This window comes from Euwallacea fornicatus, chromosome 5 (genome assembly GCF_040115645.1).
Source record: "Euwallacea fornicatus isolate EFF26 chromosome 5, ASM4011564v1, whole genome shotgun sequence".
In the NCBI taxonomy this organism is placed as follows: Eukaryota; Metazoa; Arthropoda; class Insecta; order Coleoptera; family Curculionidae; genus Euwallacea; species Euwallacea fornicatus.
The window spans coordinates 1,056,077-1,078,628 of NC_089545.1; the positions used below are offsets into that span (position 1 = coordinate 1,056,077).

General features: G+C 38.8%; 1 protein-coding gene across 3 annotated transcripts in view; it reads left to right on the forward strand.

Moving 5' to 3' along the window:
- The window catches only part of GABA-B-R1 (gamma-aminobutyric acid type B receptor subunit 1), a 101,002-nt gene extending 79,972 nt beyond the window's left edge, over positions 1–21,030 (forward strand). For all 3 annotated transcript variants that reach the window (XM_066282910.1, XM_066282911.1, XM_066282912.1), the window contains 12 exons: positions 1,125–1,351; positions 5,195–5,355; positions 6,463–6,549; positions 6,933–7,130; positions 7,182–7,309; positions 11,856–11,997; positions 12,059–12,209; positions 14,113–14,362; positions 14,656–14,895; positions 14,963–15,187; positions 16,516–16,653; positions 16,715–21,030. In XM_066282910.1, the coding sequence (XP_066139007.1) occupies positions 1,125–1,351; positions 5,195–5,355; positions 6,463–6,549; positions 6,933–7,130; positions 7,182–7,309; positions 11,856–11,997; positions 12,059–12,209; positions 14,113–14,362; positions 14,656–14,895; positions 14,963–15,187; positions 16,516–16,653; positions 16,715–16,963 (2,196 nt within the window). In that variant the 3' untranslated portion in view covers positions 16,964–21,030. The remainder of the gene's footprint in view (positions 1–1,124; positions 1,352–5,194; positions 5,356–6,462; positions 6,550–6,932; positions 7,131–7,181; positions 7,310–11,855; positions 11,998–12,058; positions 12,210–14,112; positions 14,363–14,655; positions 14,896–14,962; positions 15,188–16,515; positions 16,654–16,714) is intronic.
- The last annotated feature ends 1,522 nt before the right edge of the window (positions 21,031–22,552 follow it).

The window sequence follows — 22,552 nt, forward strand, 5'->3', positions numbered from 1 at the left end:
GTTACTTTGGTGTTCATGGCCCCTTGTTTGACTTTAACTATTAGAAAAATTTTACAAGATCCCGTAAATTATCCTTTTAGGGTACATGATCTATTAACAAGCCGGGGTTTTGTGCTTTAAAGAGCACAAAGGTTTCGGTTAAAGCGATGCGTTAACAGATATTCAATAAAAGCCATTAGGCTGCAAATAATGCCGATAACGGCGATTTGGCTACTGGCACTTAATTACTACGCCTTTTCGGGCTTCTGCTTTGTCCAGAACACTTTTTTGAGACAATAACGTCCGCTTCGCGTCCTTAGATCGACTACGAGGTGCCTAACGAGTGCGGAAAATGATGTTATACTACACACTGCATTCAGCGTGCGGTACAGCGCACCTTCCCCCACTCGTTAGGAAAATAACGGTTTCATCAGACTCATGATTTTAGCTCCATTCGTAACACCCCGAGGACAGGTTTACGATTGAAATTGGTGAATCCGATCGATAACCTCCACTGTCGTCTCATTTGAAAGGGTTGCCCTGCTGAAAACCCTTTATCGAGTTATCGAAAGGGTTATAAACCAAAAACCTAATGAACGTTTTGTGTGGGAACATAAATCGAATAATTCCAACCCTGTTGGGTATTGTCGAACAAAGAAACAATGTAGTTGCGCGACAAAGCGACATTCCATTGGAAGCAGGGTAGCGAATTATTATTTCAGAAGGTGCTTTTATTCTTATAATACCTGAGTAGAAGTTCCAAAATTAACTTCGTTGGGGAATGAATTGCCCACCACCGTTCCATCGGCTTACGTGTTTGCTCAAATTCTCCTTTGAAAACACGTTTGTTTTAATTACGTAGTACAGCAAGATGGTAGTAATGAACTGTTCCAGCTTAAGCTCGGAGAAAAATGGCCAATTTAAACGCGATAATTCGCTGGAATTGTGAAGGTTTAGAAGTTTATTAGTTACAAACCCCTTATCCCGCATTTTTCCAGCAATCGCCCGATAATTAATCAATTTTCTCAATAGAAAAAGGAAAACTGTTCACTTTTCTTTTGAGACATTAAACCTTTTTCCATTACAATTTGTGACTTAAAAAAATTTTTTTTGTTACAAAATCCGTAATTTTCTGTTGGTTTCAGCTGTGTTATGGAGCAAGTTCACCAGCGTTGTCCGATCGCAACAGATTTCCAACGTTGTTCCGAACACATCCTTCCGCAACCGTTCACAATCCCACGCGAATTAAGTTGATGAAGAAGTTCGGATGGTCAAGGGTCGCCATTTTGCAGCAAGCCGAAGAAGTCTTTATATCCACCGTGGAAGACCTGGAATCGAGGTGTTCTGAGGCTGGAATAGAAATTGTTACCAGGTGAGCGACATCGTTTTATGTTACTTAAAAACACATTTATGCGACATATGAATATGGGCTCCACAAATTTTTGTATTTAATATTTTTTGTCAAATCTGTTAGGTATTCGAAGAAAGGGGCGGACATTTTTATCTTCGACAAAAGCTGTAGCGCATTATTTTTTGATTCGTCTACTTTCAGGTCAAATTTCGAATTTCAAACGAATTCCAATGAAGTCGGTTCTGTAACGGCCAACATTAGAGCGCGTAATCAAGTTGCTGCTCACGGAGCTCGGTCGACACTTGAGCGAATAGTCAAGTTGCTGCTGTTACGACCCGGCCAACACTAGGGCGAATAATCGAGTTGCTGTTGCTAGGGCTGGGTCGATCCTAAAACGGTCAATCTGCAGTCACGGCCCAGCTCAAAAACCTTTGAAAATCTGCGAAAAGTTGTATCTAACTATGTAACGCATTTTTTTTTTTAATGAAGACGGACTCGAACGGTAGAAGGACTTTGGCGACAAATTTCCAGAGTCCAAACCAAATCTGCATGCACACAACAGCTTGGGAACAGCTGGTGATTACACTCGATTTTTGAATAACGCCTCGTGATCCGTCCAAAACTTACCCGAACACGCACCATATTCAAAAGGTCCACAATCGACCCTGATGAAAACATGAAGCTATAAGGAAGCCGATTATTTGGTAAAGTTTCTAAACGTAAACCTGAATCAAATGACACAAGCAAATCCTTCTTAAACTTTAAGAGAGATTAACTCTTGACAATATAGGTGTAAGCAAGGTACGAGTGCTTAGTTGCGAGATGCAGCAAGACAAAAGCGCCGAAAAGGATCAACTCTTAGAATATAATGTGACTTTTAGTATATAGTTCAGTGAGTTCTGACTACGCCAGTGTTAATAACAAAGTGTAATTTGCTTAACAGGAAGGGAATGTTCCCTTCAGGAAGCCGAAAAGGAATGCCGAGTATAATAATTACCAGAAGCGGCAACTGACGCCGTATGGTTTAGAAAGCAATGTGGCCGTTCTAATGTTCCTTCTGCTACGCGTATCATACCTTTTTGTGTTGTGTAGCCACAAGTACCCACTAATCTTTTAATCAAATCAGCCCCGTGGCACGAAATATCGACTTATTTTAAACGAGTTTCCAGATTGGCCCGTGAAAACCGGATTAGTTTTAAAAAGTTCTAAGCTACTTACATTAAAAGTTGCCAGCTGTAAATCCATCAACGATAGCTAAGCATTAACTGTTTTGTTGTCATTGTCCTCTTTGGGCAATTACTTATTTTACGCCAATAGAACTCCTTTCTGAAGAAATAGTTATTATGCCAAAGGAGTTGAATAAAGCATTCAAGGAAACATAGTTAAAAATATTGCCCAGTCTGTAAGCCAATATAAATTGAAATTAATCGCGCAAATAACTCACGGAACTGGGATTCGTGCTAAAGAGTTCTCCGGCTTAAATTGGCCAAGTTTCCTCGAGATCACTGGCAAAGAAGTTTAATGAAACTCACGAGGGGAGTAATAAAATGATTCTCAAGCTCTAAATTGCCATTTCTGCAAAAATGGAGGAAATGCACAGGTTTAATGTGGGCAAATTAGCCGGAGATCCGTTTCGGAGAAAGGAAGTGGTAGAATGTGCATGCTTACTTTTGAACTAATTTGTAAATATTTATTAGAGCCGCTGCCGTTTCCATCTATTCGAATAATGGATGTTTTCCGCATTTACCGAATGCATTTAATCCAATATCCCTAACCTGGCTTATTGCATCATTCCATTCCAGACTTTTTACCGTAATTTAGTAAAAAGGAAAATTCCCCAATCGATCAAGCATATCCCAAATCCATATCGGTATTATCCCCTAATAAATTACATAGGAGATGGGATATAATAATTTTTCACTCACACTGTGACGAAAATGACAGAGGTTTTTGCAGGGCGGCTCTTCGGTAATAATGGGAGTGCACCATGTTTTTGACTCGCTCTGTTAACTTGGAACAAGTAAAAAATATTATCTACAACGTCGAAGGTCTTTATTCTTCGTCTCCATGATAATTGCGTTTAACATTGGAACCTACATGGGAAAGAAAGAACCGCGAGTGTCACTCGCCGAAACTCGAGGTAAACAGGGTCTCGATTGCATCTATTGTGAGCAAGGACGGAGTCGAAAAGGGCGAAATGCGAAAAGTTTCAATAAACTGAAAAACTTCTAATTTGCATGATGTTTGGAAATTCAGCCCAAGGTTGTTGGTGCTGATTTAATAAAATCAGGGAAAAGAAGTATGGAAGCGGGGGTGTTTTCAGTTGATTTTGGAAAATTGTTTTGCTGACAATAACGGATGAAATTCTTGAATATTTGTGTTTGGTCCAGAGTAAATAGTGGCTAACTAAGAGAACATCTCTTTAAATTCCTGTCGTGTGTTCAGGATTCGTTCTGTGTAAGGGCGGGGGGCGCGTCATGAGACAGTTGCGGAGTTGAGAATTAGTGAAAAGACCTATTGGACCTAAATGTGAAGCTTTGCCTCCCTGTATATCGAAAATGGCAAATTTCTATTCATGGGTCTATTAGCATTTTTTGTTATTTTCCAGAGTGCTACGGCCCTCTGAAACATCTCCATGACGATGATATGTTAGAACTTGTGTACACCCCTCGACCTTTGATCTCCCCGAAATATCACAGAATAATATATCGGATTCGGTAAAAAGTCACTTTACTCCGGAGGATTCCGTAAGGTTATTGCATTGCGAGTCGGCGAAAACCGACTCGCTAATAAGAAAACTTATTTTCTTCCATAGATGTGCATAATCATTGGGGGAAGCCCGTTATTATTTCATCTCCTTATCTATCTTGCGCTCAAAGGAAACAAACATCATTGCTTTCTGACATTTCACATGGCCACTCTCATTATCATATCGGTTATGGTTTGTCTCTTCCAACTTCCCCCACACTTCCTTTATAAAGTATAGGAATATGGGAAACTTTAGGCTATTAACTTACCCAACCTTGATAAAGTAAACCAACAATTTATTTGCTGAAGGCAAACTTAGTTTCTGTATGTCTGTTCATGGAACTTCCAGGAAACGGGTTCAGGTTTTGGTCTTAAATTATTCAGCAGCAACTCGGCCACAGTAATAATTTGTGTCTGCTGCATTAGCAGAGGCCAGCAGGAGATTGGATTTGAAAATCTGTGTTTAAGCCATTAAGTCTATCAAATAATTTAGCTTGGAGTAGTCTCCGTATAATTCCAGGAAAACCTTCCAAGATGTTTTTGTCTTTTGTGTACGTCAAAATTTATTCCCAGGTGGGTCCAGCAAGCGCATTATTTTCTAAAATTTCACGAAAATTCATTGAGCTAACAGAGCTGGAAATGTGGTAGTTCGGAAAAGTTTTGAGAAGAATAACAAAAATAGTTTCGCAAATATTCGTAATCTTTGAAATATACTCGACGTTAAAAAGTTTCCTTCGGGGGATTTATGTTGCAGTCGTTAAAAATTTGCTCACAAAAATCTGGAAGATTTTGAGGATTGCAGTGCTTGGAAAACTCGTAGGACGCTTAACGGGGCATTTTAGAGGTTTTAAATCACTCAATTAAAATAAGTTTGGAATTTTTAGCGGATATCCAAAAGTACGTACGATGAGTATGAATCATCAAAATTGTCATAGAAAAACGATTACTAAAGACGGGACAGCAATGAGCATCAAAGAAGTAAAAATTGCAATTTTGTGGTTGACCATTGTAAGCCCTAACAAATCTAGTAAGTCGTTTTTCTCTCTTCTCGTAAGGTTTTGCTGACCCAAATAGACTTGACGTAAGCAACCTCATATCGTTTTATTTCATTTCCAGACAGTCCTTCCTCTCGGATCCTTCGGACGCTGTCCGAAATCTCCGCAGGCAAGACTCCAGAGTCATCGTAGGTCTTTTTTATGTGGACGGGGCCAGACGCGTCCTTTGCGAGGTTTTTAAACACAAACTCTTCGGAAAGTCCTATACGTGGTTTTTTATTGGTGAGTCCGGCACTGTAAAGCCCACATTATGCAAAAGACAGCCCTATTGAGTTTTTGTTTCGGTCAGCAGTGGAGTGGCCGCTGTCCACGTGTTGCCTGCACCTACAACATACATCAGCACTATAATGAAAACATTGTTGCTGGCAGAATTATGCGTTGAGCATTAATGGAGATATATGAAGTGTATTTCCGCTTAAAGCATAACGGGTTTTTTGCCCGTAGTTTATTGATTATTAAATTAATAAATTATGTCAGTTTCATTTACAATTCTCCGTCGTTTTGAGGTCTTGCCCCAACCTAGTTTGTTAGAATTGTGTTGAAACTGAAACCTGTTCCCAAAACTTTTTATTATAGTTACCCTTAATGGGTGTTCAGTTATTAATGAATCCCCCTAAGTCGGCCCTTCTTTATATTGCTATTTCCTTTGATAGAACCGAATTTCTAAAGTGTCTGATAAATTATTTCAAAAACGTATTGCTTATGGTTGTATTAGGATGCAGGGAAAGATTCGAGTCCATGTGCCTATAAAGTTTGGCCTAGTTCTAAATATAGAGTTGAGGTGAAAATAATTTAGTGCCTTCGGTTCATAAATCATTCACGTCTCCAGTTGAGGCTTAATTCGAGGCCTTAATTTGGAAATTCTGATTCCGATCTCGCTAAATATTGGAGAGGAATGGACACTCCCGTAACGGCCATTTTCCGTAGATACTCTCCGAGTCGCGTTGCATTTTCAAATTATTCAAATTTTGTTAATAAAAATCTGGGAATAGGAGCAGTTTTTGCAAAATACCTGGAAGAAAACGTCTCCGAGGATTTAACGCCAGAACATTCAAATTAGTTTCTAAAACTTTATGGAAATTTTATCGTAAACACGAACTTTAGGAATCTACCAAGTCAATTTGTTCTTGAATATTTCAAAAATCCGCTAATGGAAGAGCCTCAAATGTTTAAAAATTCAATCATAAAAATCTCAAAAGAAGAAAATCTCCTTCTTAGGGAGCTTTATAGAGCATTTTAAAGGTTTTTACCGCTCTAGGCACAATGAAATTAATTCTTACAAATGCTTGGAAAATTAGCATTATCAAAATGAGACGTTTTTCATTTTAGGTTGGTACGAAGACAACTGGTTCGAAGTTAACTTGGAAAAAGAACATATTGACTGCACTGTTGAGGAGATGAGGATAGCAGCTGAAGGTAAGTCCACGCAATAATTTTAGGATCATAAATTGTGATAAGGCACATATTTCTCAATATTGAGGCTAATTGAAGGGTTTTGTGTGCCTCCATTCGAAGTAATAATAACTTAAAGCATATCACGAATTCCCCCATATGTGTCAAGCAAACAACACAAACTCCTTATATTTCAGACCTCAGTTTATTTAAGGCCCGATAAAACGCCTATGTGTTTTTTGTTCATGAAAAGTTCTATTTAATCTTTTGCTCTTTCTGGCCCTTTCGATGTTGATAGTAATTTCTTTGGGGATTAGAGTCGGTATTGTTTTTATCATCCATCGGACATTGCTTTTATTTATCAATTTGGAAAGTCTTTTAACTCGATATTTAACCTAACATCAAAGGTCACCTCACAACAGAGGCCTTAATGTGGAACCAGGACGAGGATGAGAAGACCATATCGGGAATGACGTCATCGGATTTCCGAAGACGGCTTAATGACGCTTTAAGGGACGAAGGATATGACATTGATAAAAACAGGTATCCCGAGGGATATCAGGAGGCTCCTTTGGCTTACGATGCCGTTTGGTCCGTGGCCATGGGTAAGGTTTAATGTCCACTCTTTGGGCGCTTTTATCTCAATGGAGTTTCAGCTTTCAACAAGACAATGGACCGCCTGAGTCAAATAGGGAAGAGCTTAAAAGACTTCAATTATAACAATAAGGAAATAGCTGATAATATCTACGAGGCAATTAACTCCACTCAGTTCTTGGGGGTCTCGGTAAGTTCGGTAATGTAGCAGGTACAAAAATCGAGAAACAGCGATATCTCGATTTCTTGCAAATGGCCAGGAAAGGAGCTATTTGTGAAGATATCATAAACGATAACCTATTGCCATTAGCTTTATATGCCCCACTGTCACGCAAGTCGATTTCGCAATCTAATCTGCGAACGAACCCCTAACCCTTTTATCAGAAGTGCTGTGTTAAATCCGACATTTCGAAATTAGAGCTCGTTTACGTCCACAAGTGTGTGTGTGTGCGTGCGTGTGTTGAAATTATCCAGGAATGAAATAAGTTCGACTTAGAACGCAATAACAACATTTTAGGAATCTCTGGTTTATCCCGCGAAATGACCGATGACGACTTGGCGAGCAAAGGAGAGACGTTAAACGCTGAATTCGTTAGCGTAATTTTAATTAAAAGTTTCCCGATTCTAAGAAAAGTAATTATCCACTATTTGTTGCCTCAAAACAGCGCTGATTTGAATATGAAAAGAAGTGTGCGCCTAGCAGTTGTGTTAAGATTTGCAAAGGCGCAGGCAATTAAAAAGTTAAACAATAAGAACAGTGGAATGAAAGAAATAAAATGCTCTATGTCGTTTTGTTTCTGGGGTTTCCGACAAACAGAAACGAGTACTTGAAACTACGGACGAGTGTTGCGTTTAAACGAAACTTTTTTTTTTAGAATAAAGGAATAGTTTCTTTAGAGAATGCCGCTGCATTCAATGCAAATTCAAATATTAATTGTCTGTATTTCAGTCCCGGAAATAAAATTCAGGTTAGACGAAACTCAATAAAAGCCTCTATCTTTTGAGAACGCCAACTACATAACAAATGTATTTATTGCTGGTCGTACAAACAACAGAAGTTCGCTGGAACTAGTCTCGGGAACTTGCGGATCTACTGCAAATACTGCGCGAAAAACACGCAGCAATTGAAGTTTTTGGCTTCGTGTATCATACCGCGTAACACACGAAGCAGTCAGTTGTCCGCGGGAATACCGTGATAGGTACACCGCCTCCGATAACCGCACGAGAAAATCGCTAATAATCCTATAACTGCGTCCAGAAATGAAGAAATGAGGCATTACGGCGAGTCCCACGGAAATGGGTCAGAGATAAACATGCAGGCGACGACGGTGGTGCAACATATTGCTGAATGGTCAATATCACAACCACATAAACACATGGAGTTTTAGTGCGAGTCAACGGTCGGCTGGCGTCGTTGACTCGCAACAGAGACGATAGCGACGGAAAACTAAATCACCGAACGAGTTCGCTTTTGAGAGTTATTGTTGTCCTTGTCCCTCATATCATTATTTCCGTATAGGCATCTACGTTGAACAGTTGGGGCCTTTCTCTTAGATAGCGCCGCGGAAGTTTCATTTTAACATCGTGGCATCCTTGTCTAACAATGACATTGATTGGTCGTTGGTTTTAGCTGACCTAACAATTGACATTTGTCATCGCCGCCTTCGCAATTTTTATTTTGAAGCCGGGCGTCCTTTTTGTATTTTTCATGTGCAACGCTGCGGATGTTGTGCCTTATCTGCGGATGTTCCGTTGAAGATGTTGATAAAATGCGCTGATTCCGAATGCACAGCCGTAGTATGGTTGCATAATCACATTGTTGAAATTTTGGGAATTTAGAAAACACAAGGTATTTGTTTCGCCATTAAAATAGGAAAATAAAGACGTATTATAGGAGGTATCCCTACGCTCGCATTTTTGGATCGTTGCTCCGCTAGCACCGTCCTCTTCATCCAGGGCCCGAAGGTAGCGAACCAATGGAGTAGTGCGAACCCTATTTTGACACTTAATTGCCCGTCTCGTGTTGTCCCTGACTGTACGTTGTAATCTAAAGATGGATGTAGTTCTACGTGATTTTGGAGGCCTCACGTTGCGCGCATACTTACAAATTTACATGCGTTCTTTGAGAACGACTTCAACGATAAATATTAATGTCGCCTCACCCCTACAAATACCACGGTAAAAATGAGTTTTTAGAACGCATCAATTCAGAAACAAGACCTTTTTGTGACGTGATCCATACTCTGCGAGTATTGTAGAGCGAATCATACTAGAAACTACCAGTTTGTATGAGCAACACCGGGAGACGACCAAAATATCTTCATGATGGTAACGGAGTTTATCAAATTAATATCCATGGAGCTACCGTGCAAGTTATTTACGTCGGAATATGCAGTACATGAAGCTGTTCGGTTGGTTTGAATTAAATTTCTGATGGAGTAACGAGGTACTTCGTCCCTGATTCGTCTTTTTCTAACAAGACAAATGATCGCTCTTCATTTGGCGGGAAACTCTAAATCGTCGCGATACCACCCACGAGGGAATTTTCTCCATTCTAACTGGGCGGAGGAGAATTTCATATCTATCAGTTTGCAAAACAACAAATCGAGTATTTTGATCCTACCGAGAAGAGTGGTCAGCGAAAATTCCTTCTTAAAACTAAGGAATAAATGCTGGGCTTGCCCACATTTTTATGTGAGCTTTAAGATATAACAAAGCTCCATATTTCACTAGGTTTTGGCTACTCCAATAGGAAAACTGGTTGAAAATTCGATGACAGATATATCTAGATTTGTCCTAGTTCCCAACGATTTAAAGGGACTTTTGGACAGTGGCCAAGTTTTATCTCAACGGAGCACAAATACCATGTTTATGACATGGATTTCGGAGTGTCCGACTTTAGAATTGTCAATCACATGAGAGATTTCCACAAAGCCATTTAACAGGGAATTTATCTCATCAAAGTTCTGCATGCCATCTAAATCTTTACCCAAACTAGCCTATCATTCGATGTAGCTAATTTGACTTGATTTGTTGCCGGGAACAAATCCCCTCGGCAAACAAAACATTCGTTTTATTAGATGAATCGGGCCTAGAGAGACCCCAGATTTAATTAAATTCGATACGGCTCTGGCATCGAGTGGAATATTCTAATAAGCTGGTAAACAACGGACAGTTAAATAAAGTAAATGAACTCATTGAGGATTTAATTTAATCGAAATGTTTTTTCGACCTTTTGAAACGGAGGGCAAGCTAATGAGGTCTGTGAAGATGTTTCTGCAGATGCCGAGAAAACTCATTGAATTCAGCTAACGTCGAGAAAGGTTAGTTCTGGTTAATTAATAAAAAAAATTAATAAGCTAGAGTATACTTTCGTTTCTTTCGCAAAATTATTCAACAGCGATTTTTCACCCATGTTCTCGATCTCAGCCCGAAGGAGAGCAAATTAGACCGACACCAAATTTATCCATTGCTAGCAAGGGGATAATTGAAATTCGGCTTTTAATCAATACTATGCAGTGCAGAAATGGGACAGTTAATATTGTCGCAAGTTAATTTTAGAATGGTAATTTTAAATTGTACTTTGATACAACCCCGAGCCACCATTACCACTGTAACTTGGGCGTTGCGAAACTGCTGCTTCAGGAAAACTAAATAATTTTGATAGTTGAGGGAAACCGTTTCGTTAGTTGGTGTAACTGATGGCTGAATTAACTGATGGTTAAGCAGAAATTAACTGCCCGCTGTTCTTGAGGGGCGAGGTACCAGGGGCATTTTGCTGAGATAACGTTGGTCGCAAATCTGATGGGGAGGCCAAATGCCCTTGATTGGTTGCAATTTGTTGGGGGAAAAAAATTACGGGGCCTTGACAAGGAGAAGGTCGACGGCGGTTCAATTAAGTTTTTTTATGTGAGCTTGGGATACGTAAAAAAATTGTTTACGCACGTAATGCCGGCAATATCGGGTGGGTATGCTTCGTGAAACTACATCCCTCTGTTCGCCCCGGAATCGCCTCAAAACGTTTCTTCGGGAGGTTGGTGGGCCTTTCTTCTTCGAAACACAACGCTCCCACCCCTCGGCCGCCAATATTTTCGAAAAAGTCGTCTCTCTCCCTTATCATAATCCATTCCTTCATCGCACCCCAGTCCCTCCGCCTTCTACCATTGCTCACTCACGTTTGCAGGCGTCGGTTTCATGTAGGATGTTTTCATCACAACACACGACACCTGAACAAAATGAGGCGAATGCTCACAAATACGTGTGTTATTTAAAAAGTTACCAACGTTTTACGGTCGTTTTCGCCGCTGTGTATGCATTAATGGCGGCGGGAAAAAAATCGGAATGCCCTTTACGACTTCAACGCAATGTTCTTTTTAGGGCACTAAACGTTGCAAAAACAAATAAAAATCAAACCGACATGCTATTAAAATCCCAGAACGTGCGGCCAATAAAAAGAGAGCGGTGCAAAAAAAGCTTCTCTGCCTGAAGGAGGTTTTGATTAGATTGAGAACCGTTTTTACACATTTAAAGGTGACAAAAAAAAAAAAAAACGTTTGCCGATCCTGAAGTTTCCGTTTTAATTCAAGAACAGCCGCGAGTTTCCCTTCTTAAGCCTCGAATCATGCCTCAAGGTTTCGCGTTGCTTCGAAATCCCTGTCAGGAAAACGCCCCCATAAAAATAATCCCAAAGCGTGTGAAAATTACTGTCCAGACCTAATGAAGTTTAATGCTTTCAGGGTATAGTGGCGTTTAGCTCCCAAGGTGATCGTATAGCCCTCACGCAAATAGAGCAGATAATAAATGGCTCCTACGTAGTGCTCGGCTATTACGACACGCAGGCGGATAACCTCACGTGGAGAAATAAAGAAGTATGGATAGGTGAATACATCCATTTACAGATCCGATTAGACCTGTTTATGCCAACGGCATTGTCTTTTAGGAGGGAAAGTACCGCAAGATCGCACGATAATAAAAAGGGCGCTTCGCAAAGTGTCCTTCCCCCTCTTCATATGCATGTGCGTCGTTTCCAGTCTAGGCATTGTGATAGCCCTGGCATTGATCATTTTCAACATATGCAATAAACATAGAAGGTGAGTCCTAATAGTTAATTCACCCTGATCAGCTGTGGTGGCTCCTTGACCGTTTGTCAATAAACCGACGTTCAAAGGCGTGAAATGGGCTTCCTATTCACCGGAAGCGGACACTTCTTGAATGCCCATGGAAATTCCGGGAATACGTGTGAATGGGCCAAACCAAATACCGGCAGCATTCAATTTGTTTAGACAATTCGCTGAAAATTCGACTTTGATGGATTGGCATCATTGAAACGGCTCTTTTTCTGGGGTTGTGCTTTTTAGACAGAGGACTCGAGGGAGATTTTTAGGGAAATGTTCAATTTAAGGCGGTGAGGCGTAAGAATCTATGAAGAGAGAGATTTGGAAAGGCGACAGTAAAGACATTTCTGCTGATTTTGCGTTATAAATCCGAGGCAGAAAGTTTCCTTTTATTTATGATAGTAATTCAGCTTCTCGAAGTAGCTTCCAGGTTAGATGTGTTCATCAAACCCATCAACGGCTGCATTTTGCCAAGAATTTTCGCACTCGTTACCCTCATCGGTGTAACATCAGCGAGTCTTGGAGGTTAAACTTTTTCTATTTCGAAAAATTTATGCTTTACCCGTTAGTCACGTAGCTCGAGGAAGATTAGAAATACGAAAAAATAAAAGAGATCGAATAGTTCTAGACTGAACAAGAACTTGGCGAGACGGATGGTGGGTGGTGTGCCGCAAAAAATTATTGGGTGATAAATTGGGGTTGTGCCCCGATAACGTAGCACCCTGTAGATTCCCATTAAGATTTATGGTATGTACTAGTCGAGAACTCTAGACTCACAAATTTGGAACATTAACACACAGTATTTCGTTGAAAATATTTTTTTTTCGCGAAATTTAGGAAACTAGTAGAAGTTTCTTTTCGTGATATCGAATCACTGCTCCAAGTAAACTTACCCTAATCATAAACTTTCAGTTTGCACGACCCGCTTTGCTCATTATTCATATGGGTAAGCTTGTCATAGAGTCCGGTCACGTCTTTAACTTTATTATCCGCAACTTCTTATCTAGCGAATCCAGCTAAATATTTCAAAACCGCACCTACCATAACATGCACTGATTGATCCCTCCGAACTGGTTTCAGCTCCTAAAGGTCCAGGAGGGCAACATTTGCCTATAAAATTAGGCAATATTTTCGGCAAGAAGACATAAATTATTCAAAGAGGGCGACGCGAAAACGAATTTCAGACATAAAGGAACAAATATTCACTCATTCAAATTCGATTCCTGCCCCAAACGAGTAACATATAACAGCAGTAAGAATTTAAGGAATTTCATTCCGAATAGGAAAACCTGACTTAAAACCTAATGCTCTTAAAAGATGAGGCCGTCCTGAAGTTATCCAGGCATGTGACTGGATTAACTCAACGGTTTTAGACTCGGAATAGTTTACCTTAATTAGTTATAAAGTAATTACACTTCCTGCTTCGCAAATTCGATAAAACTACTTTGAAGTTGCTAGTTTCGGGGATTCCAAAAATGGCAAGAGGTCCGGAGCGCTCTAGTAATACTTGCGGAAATCTGTTCTTTGTTCTGAGCTGAGGAACCCGAATTTTGGAGATGAAACGCCTAAAGACGGGCAACGATATAAATATAGACACAAAAGAAAATTACTGTGCTGGCAAGCATTGTAAGGCTCCGAATTAAAGTCGGACATAACAGATGTTTAATATCAAAATCGGCTAAGAATGTGATTTTTCCCGGAACGCCGGATCCGGACGCGCCCGGCTTTAGCCGGATTCTCGAGCGCAGATCTATAGGCAGCCAAGAAGAATCTGGATTATCTAGTTAAATAAGGACAATAAATTACCCATGAGAGACTTCAGCAATACTCACACAGATAAGTAGCACATATCTCTTTGGTAAACCTCACTCACTTTCAGGGTAATTCAGTCGTCTCATCCAGTCTGTAATACCATAATGCTCTTTGGGATAATTGTGTGCCTGACTTCAGTATTTCTATTGGGACTTGACGGAAGATTTGTGTCTCCAGAGACGTTTCCATCAGTGTGTCAATCAAGGGCCTGGCTGTTAGCAGTTGGGTTCACTTTATCATTCGGGGCAATGTTCAGTAAAGTCTGGCGAGTACACCGATTGAGCACAGCAGCTAAAACCGACCCAAAGGGAAGATTGGTAAGTGACGGTTTTATCTAAAGTGCGACGATAAATTTTTCCCATGGAGCAAAAGGTACAAATTTTAAATTTATTGTTTTGTAAAACCATATTTATCCCAATCGCGAACCATCTGGTGTCGCGCAGATCTTCGCGATTAAAGCCATTAATCTCCTTATTTTGGTTTGAGCATTTAATGGCCAACAGATTGACGAATTATCTTTTTTCCCTGCAGCATTGTTTGAGCTCCCAAATAAAAGCAGCAAATTGAAGGATTTATCAGAAATTCGTATCATAATAGAACACGATTTCAGAAAAAAGTCCAGCCCTGGAAGTTGTACTCCATGGTGTCGGGGCTCTTAGTAATAGACCTAATTATAATGATTTCCTGGCAAGTGGTAGACCCTCTCCAACGAAGGGTGGAACTGTTCCCTTTAGAAGAGCCCTTGGAAGAGTCCGACGATTCGAAAACAAGGCCCGAATTGGAGCATTGCGAAAGCCATCACAACAATGTATGGCTTTCTGTTATATTTGCTTATAAAGGCCTTGTTTTGGTAAGTAATATTGCGTGCTCCAACGCAAACTTCGTTCTATGACAATGACATTAATTACGTTTTTTAGCTGTTTGGACTGTTTCTGGCCTACGAAACGAGGTCATTAAAGATAAAGCAGATCAATGATTCCCAATACGTGGCACTGACTATTTACAATGTAGTGATAATGTGCCTGATTACGGTTCCTGTGACCATGGTGATATCCAGTCAGCAGGACGCCAGTTTCGCGTTTATATCCGTAGCCATTACGTTTTGTTGTTTCCTTTGTATGGCCCTTATATTTTTGCCTAAGGTAAGCTGAATCTAGATAAATCTAAAATTTTGTTCTTACTATTTGCAAAAGTAAAGCAATCGATTAGAATGTGACGTCCTACACTTACAAGTTATGAGACTTTCCTCCAGAGTAATATTAAGATTGATGCGTATCCGCCTAAACACCGCACCACCTGGGAATAATAATTTATTTAGCAAAGTATGTTTTCTTCGGAAAACCTGTTTTATTACAATTACAAACTTAAAAGAGTTAGTCATGGAAATTTGTTGGACTATAGGAAAAATAAAACTTTATTTCAGCCCTACAGGTCGATTTTTACGCTCAATTTTAGTAGCTTTCATGCCGCCACTAAATTATCGAGATTGGCCAAAGGGAAGACGATTGAAGGGCTAATTATCAGAACCAGAACTGAAAAATTACATTGCGCATTGCAGCACAGACTCATGGATTATCACCAAACCGACAATTCTAACTCCGGTTAATCTGGCTATCGACCTCATCCTTTTCTTTAAAAAAAATCGTCAAAGATTTCCCAATTCGGGTTAGTTCGAAGTACTGGCACCTGAGCAATTCGAATTTGACGCGACTCAGGTTAATGGAAAGAGTTTTACCGATCAATGATGAAAGATGACCAGAAGAATCCTCACCGAACTAATGGAAATCGTGGCAATATGACGTATCTCCGCGTTACAATTAGGGGAGCTTAATATACTTCGTGACATGAAAAAGAGAACTCCCTGTGAAAATGGTTCGATTTAAATAATTTTCCGCATCCATGTTTTTTATGCTAACCTAAGTGCATAGTTAAAAAATTAAACAAATTCGATGGATAAAACCCGGATAATACGTCGGCCCTCCAAGTTGCCTTATGCGCTGCTGGACACGTCTAGGCATCGATTCAATGAGATGATCGATGTCCTGTTGAGGGATCTCATTCCCGGCTCTCGTTCCCAGCATTCTACCCACAATATCCCGGACACGTTCGATTGGTGATAGGTCTGGAAATCGGGGTGGCCAAACTAACAAATCGATCACGTTTTGTTTGGAAGAAGTCCAACAGTAACCCGGGCTCCACGATCTTCTAGAAAAGCCGAATTGCCGAGTGTTTTGCGATAACATAGCAAATGCCCGATGACGTAAAAACGAATGCGATAATGCCGTGGAAAAATTGATCGTTTTTAATATTCATATAGAAAAATGGGATCGTAAAATTATTTTAATCGAACCATTTTTGCGAGCTTTTCTCTTTTCCATGTCAGGCAGTATAATTAACTCAGATAGTCCTTATATTCCAACATGGTTGTTTAACCAGCGAAAATTCTCAATCAAATAACAATTAATTTTAGGTAATAGCGGTCTTTAGCAGACCGAATGATAAGGCTGAAAGTAAATATAATCACGATGAACGCCCCTCAAAAGAAGACGAAGAGAGATATCAAAGATTACTGAGCGACAATGAAGACTTGCAACGATTAATAGCACAGGTCAGCTTCGATATGTATTTTACCAACGTTTTTATTTAAATTTCTGTGCTTAACATTCTAGAAAGAAGAAAAAATCAAGCTCCTCCGAGATAGGCTTCAAGAGAAAGATAAGGACATAGGTTGTAGCAAAATGACGAGGATAGTCTCGAATCCATCAGTAATCACTCAAGGTAAGGAGAGTCTGATCGTTGCCGATTTCATTACAGACGCAGGAACCTCGGATTCGGCCTTTGGAGGTGGAGTGTCGGTTTATACAAGATCGTCAAGGTGCAGTCAATCTGATATTGAATTTAGCGATAGTTATTTGTAAACTTTCCTTCCCATGGAAAAATAACTAATTACGTTTTTTTTCGCTTTTTAAATATACAAAGGATCTCCTAACTCTAGCTGCACCTGTGTAACCAGTATTTTAAAAACCCTATCAGGGAATTATGAATGAAAAAGTTCTCTTATAAGCAATTTCATGATACTCCTATTTGTATGCAAACTACCAACGCACAATATGGATGTACGTTGTATAAATAATGTTGTATAAGCCCTAAACGGACGACGTCAATTACCCCATACATAAATTTACTATCAGGTAGGTGATTATACCCCAAGTTGGTTTTTTATTAAAAAAACCTGCGAGTATATTATTTTTGTACTATTTTAAAGTCACGTTTTATAAAATGTTATATCTAATAGAGAAATTATTTATCGCACTGACTATTGTACCATATTTTAACTAGTGTTACAAATAATAGAGCTCAAATACCTCAGCGTAAGCTTAAGCACATTAACTATTAAGAGTAATCATGACCTTTAAGAAAATATACTCGAACGTGTGAAAAGTAACTAATTTTGCAAGTTTTGGTGCTGGGTTCAACACCTTCATTAGTCTTTGCCGGAGGCATATTAAACTTTATGCGCTCTTTCTCTCCCTTGCACAATTCCTGCGTTTCTACTCGACTTGGTTTAACCTGTATAAGCGCGAATAGCACATAAACGGCGTTGGATTAAAAGCTGCAGGAAATACCTTCAGCGTCGCCCTCCGCCGCCCATTACCGGGAGGGGGGGGGGGCGTCCCTCCGCGCAACAAACCGTGCGAAACAGCGGGAGTTATTTAAACAAATTACGGCGATTTTATTTCAGTTTTCGCCGTTTTCGTCTCTTATTTTATTTAACACCTACTGAGTCAATATATTCGGGAATTCAATCCCGATGCCAGGGCTGCAATTCCACCGCACATACGGGCATTAGTTCTAAGTATGAGCTGTGCCTCCCTATCTCGTTATAACATAAAGTTAAAGAGAAAAATTTTCCTCCCAATGATTGCTTCTCAAAATTAAATTACACGGCGAATTTTATGTTGTAACGAGATAATCTTTGAAGAAATTCCATTCAACTTTGGGAGTGAACATTTTTCTTTTTAATAGATACAAGGGACGAGAGGATATGACTGACGGAGTTGCGGCACAGGCCACCAAATGACGAATCGTCCAGGATAGGGAATCGCTACTTCGCAGAAACCGTCAAATTATAACTTAACCTGAAGTTTCTCAACCAACTTCGGTGTAGAGCAGTTTTCAAGATTCATTTTAGCTAGAAAGGCCCTTGTCCTGTTAGATAGAAACGTGTGGACACTAACCCTGATGACCGACGGTCAAAAGACAATATGTTCAATGTGTTACTTAGGACTATTTAATTCAATGGACACTAGTTTCAATTTGTTAACGTTAAAGTTAGTATTAAAGACGTTTTATAAATCGGTATAACTGTGAGGTTTTCGAAAAAAGTGTACTTTAGGAGATATTTTGCGGAAGGTGTGGATTTTTTCGTTTTAAGTTATCAAGTAGAATTTCATTTGGACGTCGTTTCAACGTTAATTTCGACTTGAAAAATCCACACCTAACGCATGAAAAAGTAGTTAAACATTTTCACCTATTAGGGCTAAAACAAATGTAGGAAAATTCGTATTAACAAATTCGTTACTGCTACTACGTATTTTAATTAAATGTGAACTAACATTAAAACGTTTGAGTTTTCTATTAAATAATTGGTCCCTACTGTTGATTTTTGTAATATTTATATGATGGTTGCTTGTGTTCGGTTTTTATACTGAAAGTCGCTCAACGTGTTAGTGATAAAACTGTTAGTAACAACTAAATATTATTATGTTTTATGAATTTGTTAGGTAATATCTAAGGCGCTCAAGAAGACGATGTTAAATTATTTGAATTCATATTCACCGGTAAACAGGTAAGACACAGTGGAAATTTTCAGAATGTGAAGTGTCTGTAACTCCCACGCGAGATGGTCCAGAAAGGCATGGACAAGAGTTTATTTTCGCGAGAAAAATCTTCGAAAAGACACTCTTCGAACTGTTGTTCCGACGGACGGTTAATGTGGGATTCACCCAAGCGCCTATCCATTAAAAACCTCAGGGTACCTAAAGAATCCACCTTCGACCACCCGGAACTATATAATATATATATACCCAAATTATCGTCGACTTTTAAGGGTCGAGAGTTTATTGCACCCCTATTATGTGGCCTATTCCGCCCTATTCTTTGCTTTATTGGGTTATTGCGTTGTTATCCTATTGTCCTTCTTGAGCAACGGCACGCTCCGTTCGTTTCTTTTCTTTGACCATCGCAAAAACGGCATCGCTGATAGGTCAGAGCATACCACAAATTCCTCAATTGAAATGTAGAGTGTTTCTTGATCATACAAGGCAATTTTGAGGGAACGTTTCTTTGCTAAAAAATAAAAATAAAATTCTTATATTTGGCCAAAGGAACGAAGCAAAGAAAGTCCGAAATAACTTCATTCCCGAAATATACGGTGACGTAATTTCTTTTGGACATAGTAAGGATCGTCAAGAAATTTCAGAGGCGTGTCCGCGGGGCCAGTCTGCCGGAATTTCATTTAAAAATATAATAGCAACGCATGGTAGATTTTCACGACACCCTCGTAACATATTTTTATGACTTACCTATTGCTTTTAAAGGGTTTTCTTTCTATATTCTCTTTAAGAAAGAGCTTTCCTCCGCTAAAGAACAGTTCAAACGTCGAATCTGATTTTAAGAAATTGAACAATCACGAATGGTCGTACACAATTTTACTTTCCCCGACACTTCACATTTTGAAATCACTCATTTCATTACTAAAGAAACTTAAGTGTTTCGAGCAAATTTACATAAGGGCAAAATAAGTGATTCATTCACTCGGCCTCCTTTATAATATGTGGAAAATGGCCAATTCATGAGGCTAAAAGTGTCGCTAAAATAATTATCTACATCAGATATAGTTAAACTAACGATTAAGGGAAAATTTATGTTGACTCTCTATTTTGCCCTAAGGGTAACTATTGCTTTAACCGTTTAACATTTCAAATTTAATTGTACCTACGTTTCGGTTCCAATACTCCACATCTCTAGGAAACTTGTTAAAAAATGAAGAAAATTCTAAATATCAATGTGATAGAATGTATTAGACTCGTAGAGTGGAAATATGTAACTTATAAGTGCTTTTAGGTATTTTTGCGTTCGAATCATTATTGTAACTTCAAGAAATCCCTATAATTGTACTAGACTTTCCTGGGTTTTATTACACATTTAAACATATATTTTATGTTATAACGAGATACAAGGTAGCTAGAAAGCTTTGAACACCCAAAAAATTTGTTCATAACAGATTTTTTATGAAACCCAATGTTGATTACCAATACATTGCATCAAAGCATATCAAAATTAACTTTATATAATTGGTCTTTGAGGGTTTTTGATTTTTTTTTCTATGGTGTAACAACTAAAACAAAATACGTTGCAACTTTTGAGATAAAGTCCTACTCAAAATGGTTGTAATGTAAATATGATTCCATGGTGGGGAGGCAGTACCTGTGGTAGGGAAGGAAATGGCAATTCCCCTTTTTTACCCTCTAAAAACATGTAAAACCTATGATACATATAAAATGAGAATTACCTTTGTATTCATATTTGGTACATAACCAGAATACCTCAATGTTACTTATTTTTTAGTTTTTACATAATCAAATCAAATTAAATTGATTTGAAATGACCGGCTACGACACGAGAGTATATTAATTACTTAATAGATGGGCTAAGTTGTAGCTATGTTAAGTTTCGATTAAACTTTAAGGCGATTATTCCATAATTTTATGTAGATTGTATTATTTTCAGATTTTTATCACATAAACTGGGTTATGTTTTTCGAAATTAAAAGTAAAACATTGTTTTAGTCCCCGCATTTACCTACATGTAAATGAGTACTGATTAGTACCTACCTATTCGTACAGTTTTACTGTTAAAATATGTGTTCAGATCCAATCAGCTACCTATTCTTATGTCAAATTAAATTTCAAATAAAAAGAAATTTGTTTTTTATTTTGATATTTCCTATGTGAGAAAGACTCCGAAATTTAAGGAGAACACCGTGTATATTTGTTTTAACCAATATGCAATCGCAATGAACCATTCGGAGAAACGTGAGCGCATAGTTGCGACTCTCAATCAACGACCCTATAACTAAATATAAAAAGCATTAACATTGAATAAACAATTTGGCAGTAATTATTCGACTCATTTCTAGGAAAAAGAGTCATATAAACAGATCGAAAAACTACCGAATATGAGGTGTGAAAATTAGAAAATAGTTTTCGCCCATTTCTACACAGAATGTAACATATGAGGCGTTACGGATACGGAGTGTGAACTCGACAAACGGCGATTTGTTTAGTTCGCCTTTGGTATCCGTAACGCCTCATATGATCATGGAGATATTTCAGGGAGCAAAACTATGCCAGATTTCTGCACGATTTAATCGCTCCGTTGATGATCGCACTTTTAGATGGTGCAGCACAGATCAAAAAGTATTTCTATAGAGTATTTGACCACCTTACATCCGACAGATGGCCGCATAAGTCGAAAAGTAGATCCCTAGCCAGTTGAGATTAAGTTAGGTATTCAATCCCTGTGTGGCGCCACATGCCATTCACGGGCATTTGTATGAAAGTCATCGCGCTTTATGTAAATAGACCTAAGTTCTGATGTTGTGTTTGTTTGAATTCTTCAGGCTGGAATTGTGTATTAAAATGACAAAACCTTGAGTATATATATAGTTTTTTTTATTTTTTTGCAAACGCATAAGGCTCATTCATATCTAGAGTGCAACAAATGCTATAGAGAATAACAAAATGTGTATACTATCGCGGAAATTTAAATGATATTTTGTCACGCCCGATTAATAATAATCACAAAATACCCCAAATCCCTGCAAATATGTTCCATCAAGAATGGGTCCAATAAAATTGCTGTTGTCCATGGATAACGGCCGCCGGCGCATTTATTAGGCCTTAGATATCAAGTTTTAGTAGTTCTTGAGTTTCAATGCGGCTGCACAATGACGCGCCAACAATCGTCGAACGTCAAAATATTATAGATTTAATTGTTAATTATTTACCGATTTAATACCTAATCGATTAGAAATTCTACACTAAATAAATTATATGTAACCCAGTGAAACCCTAGAGATGAACGAGAGGAAAAGAGAATTCTTAGAAAATCCTAAAATGTGGCCGCTTCATACGTAATAACGTGACGTTAAAATGCAAACAGTAATGACTTAGATGATAATGGACTAGATGTTAAGCCGTGGATGAAGTATAGAACTGTAGTCGCATATAATGAGCATCATTCCCTGACGAGTATTGCGCCGCGTGTGACGCAACCTTTTTTCATCGATGATAGATTTTATTATAAGCTCGTCTTTGTCACTATTCTATTTGCTAATTTCAAATGAAAAGGACAATAGATATCCTCTTGAGCAATGGCGGGGCTTTAGCGTTATGTTACGCCAAATTTATGACTCATTACAATAAATTCATTATGTATTTAGT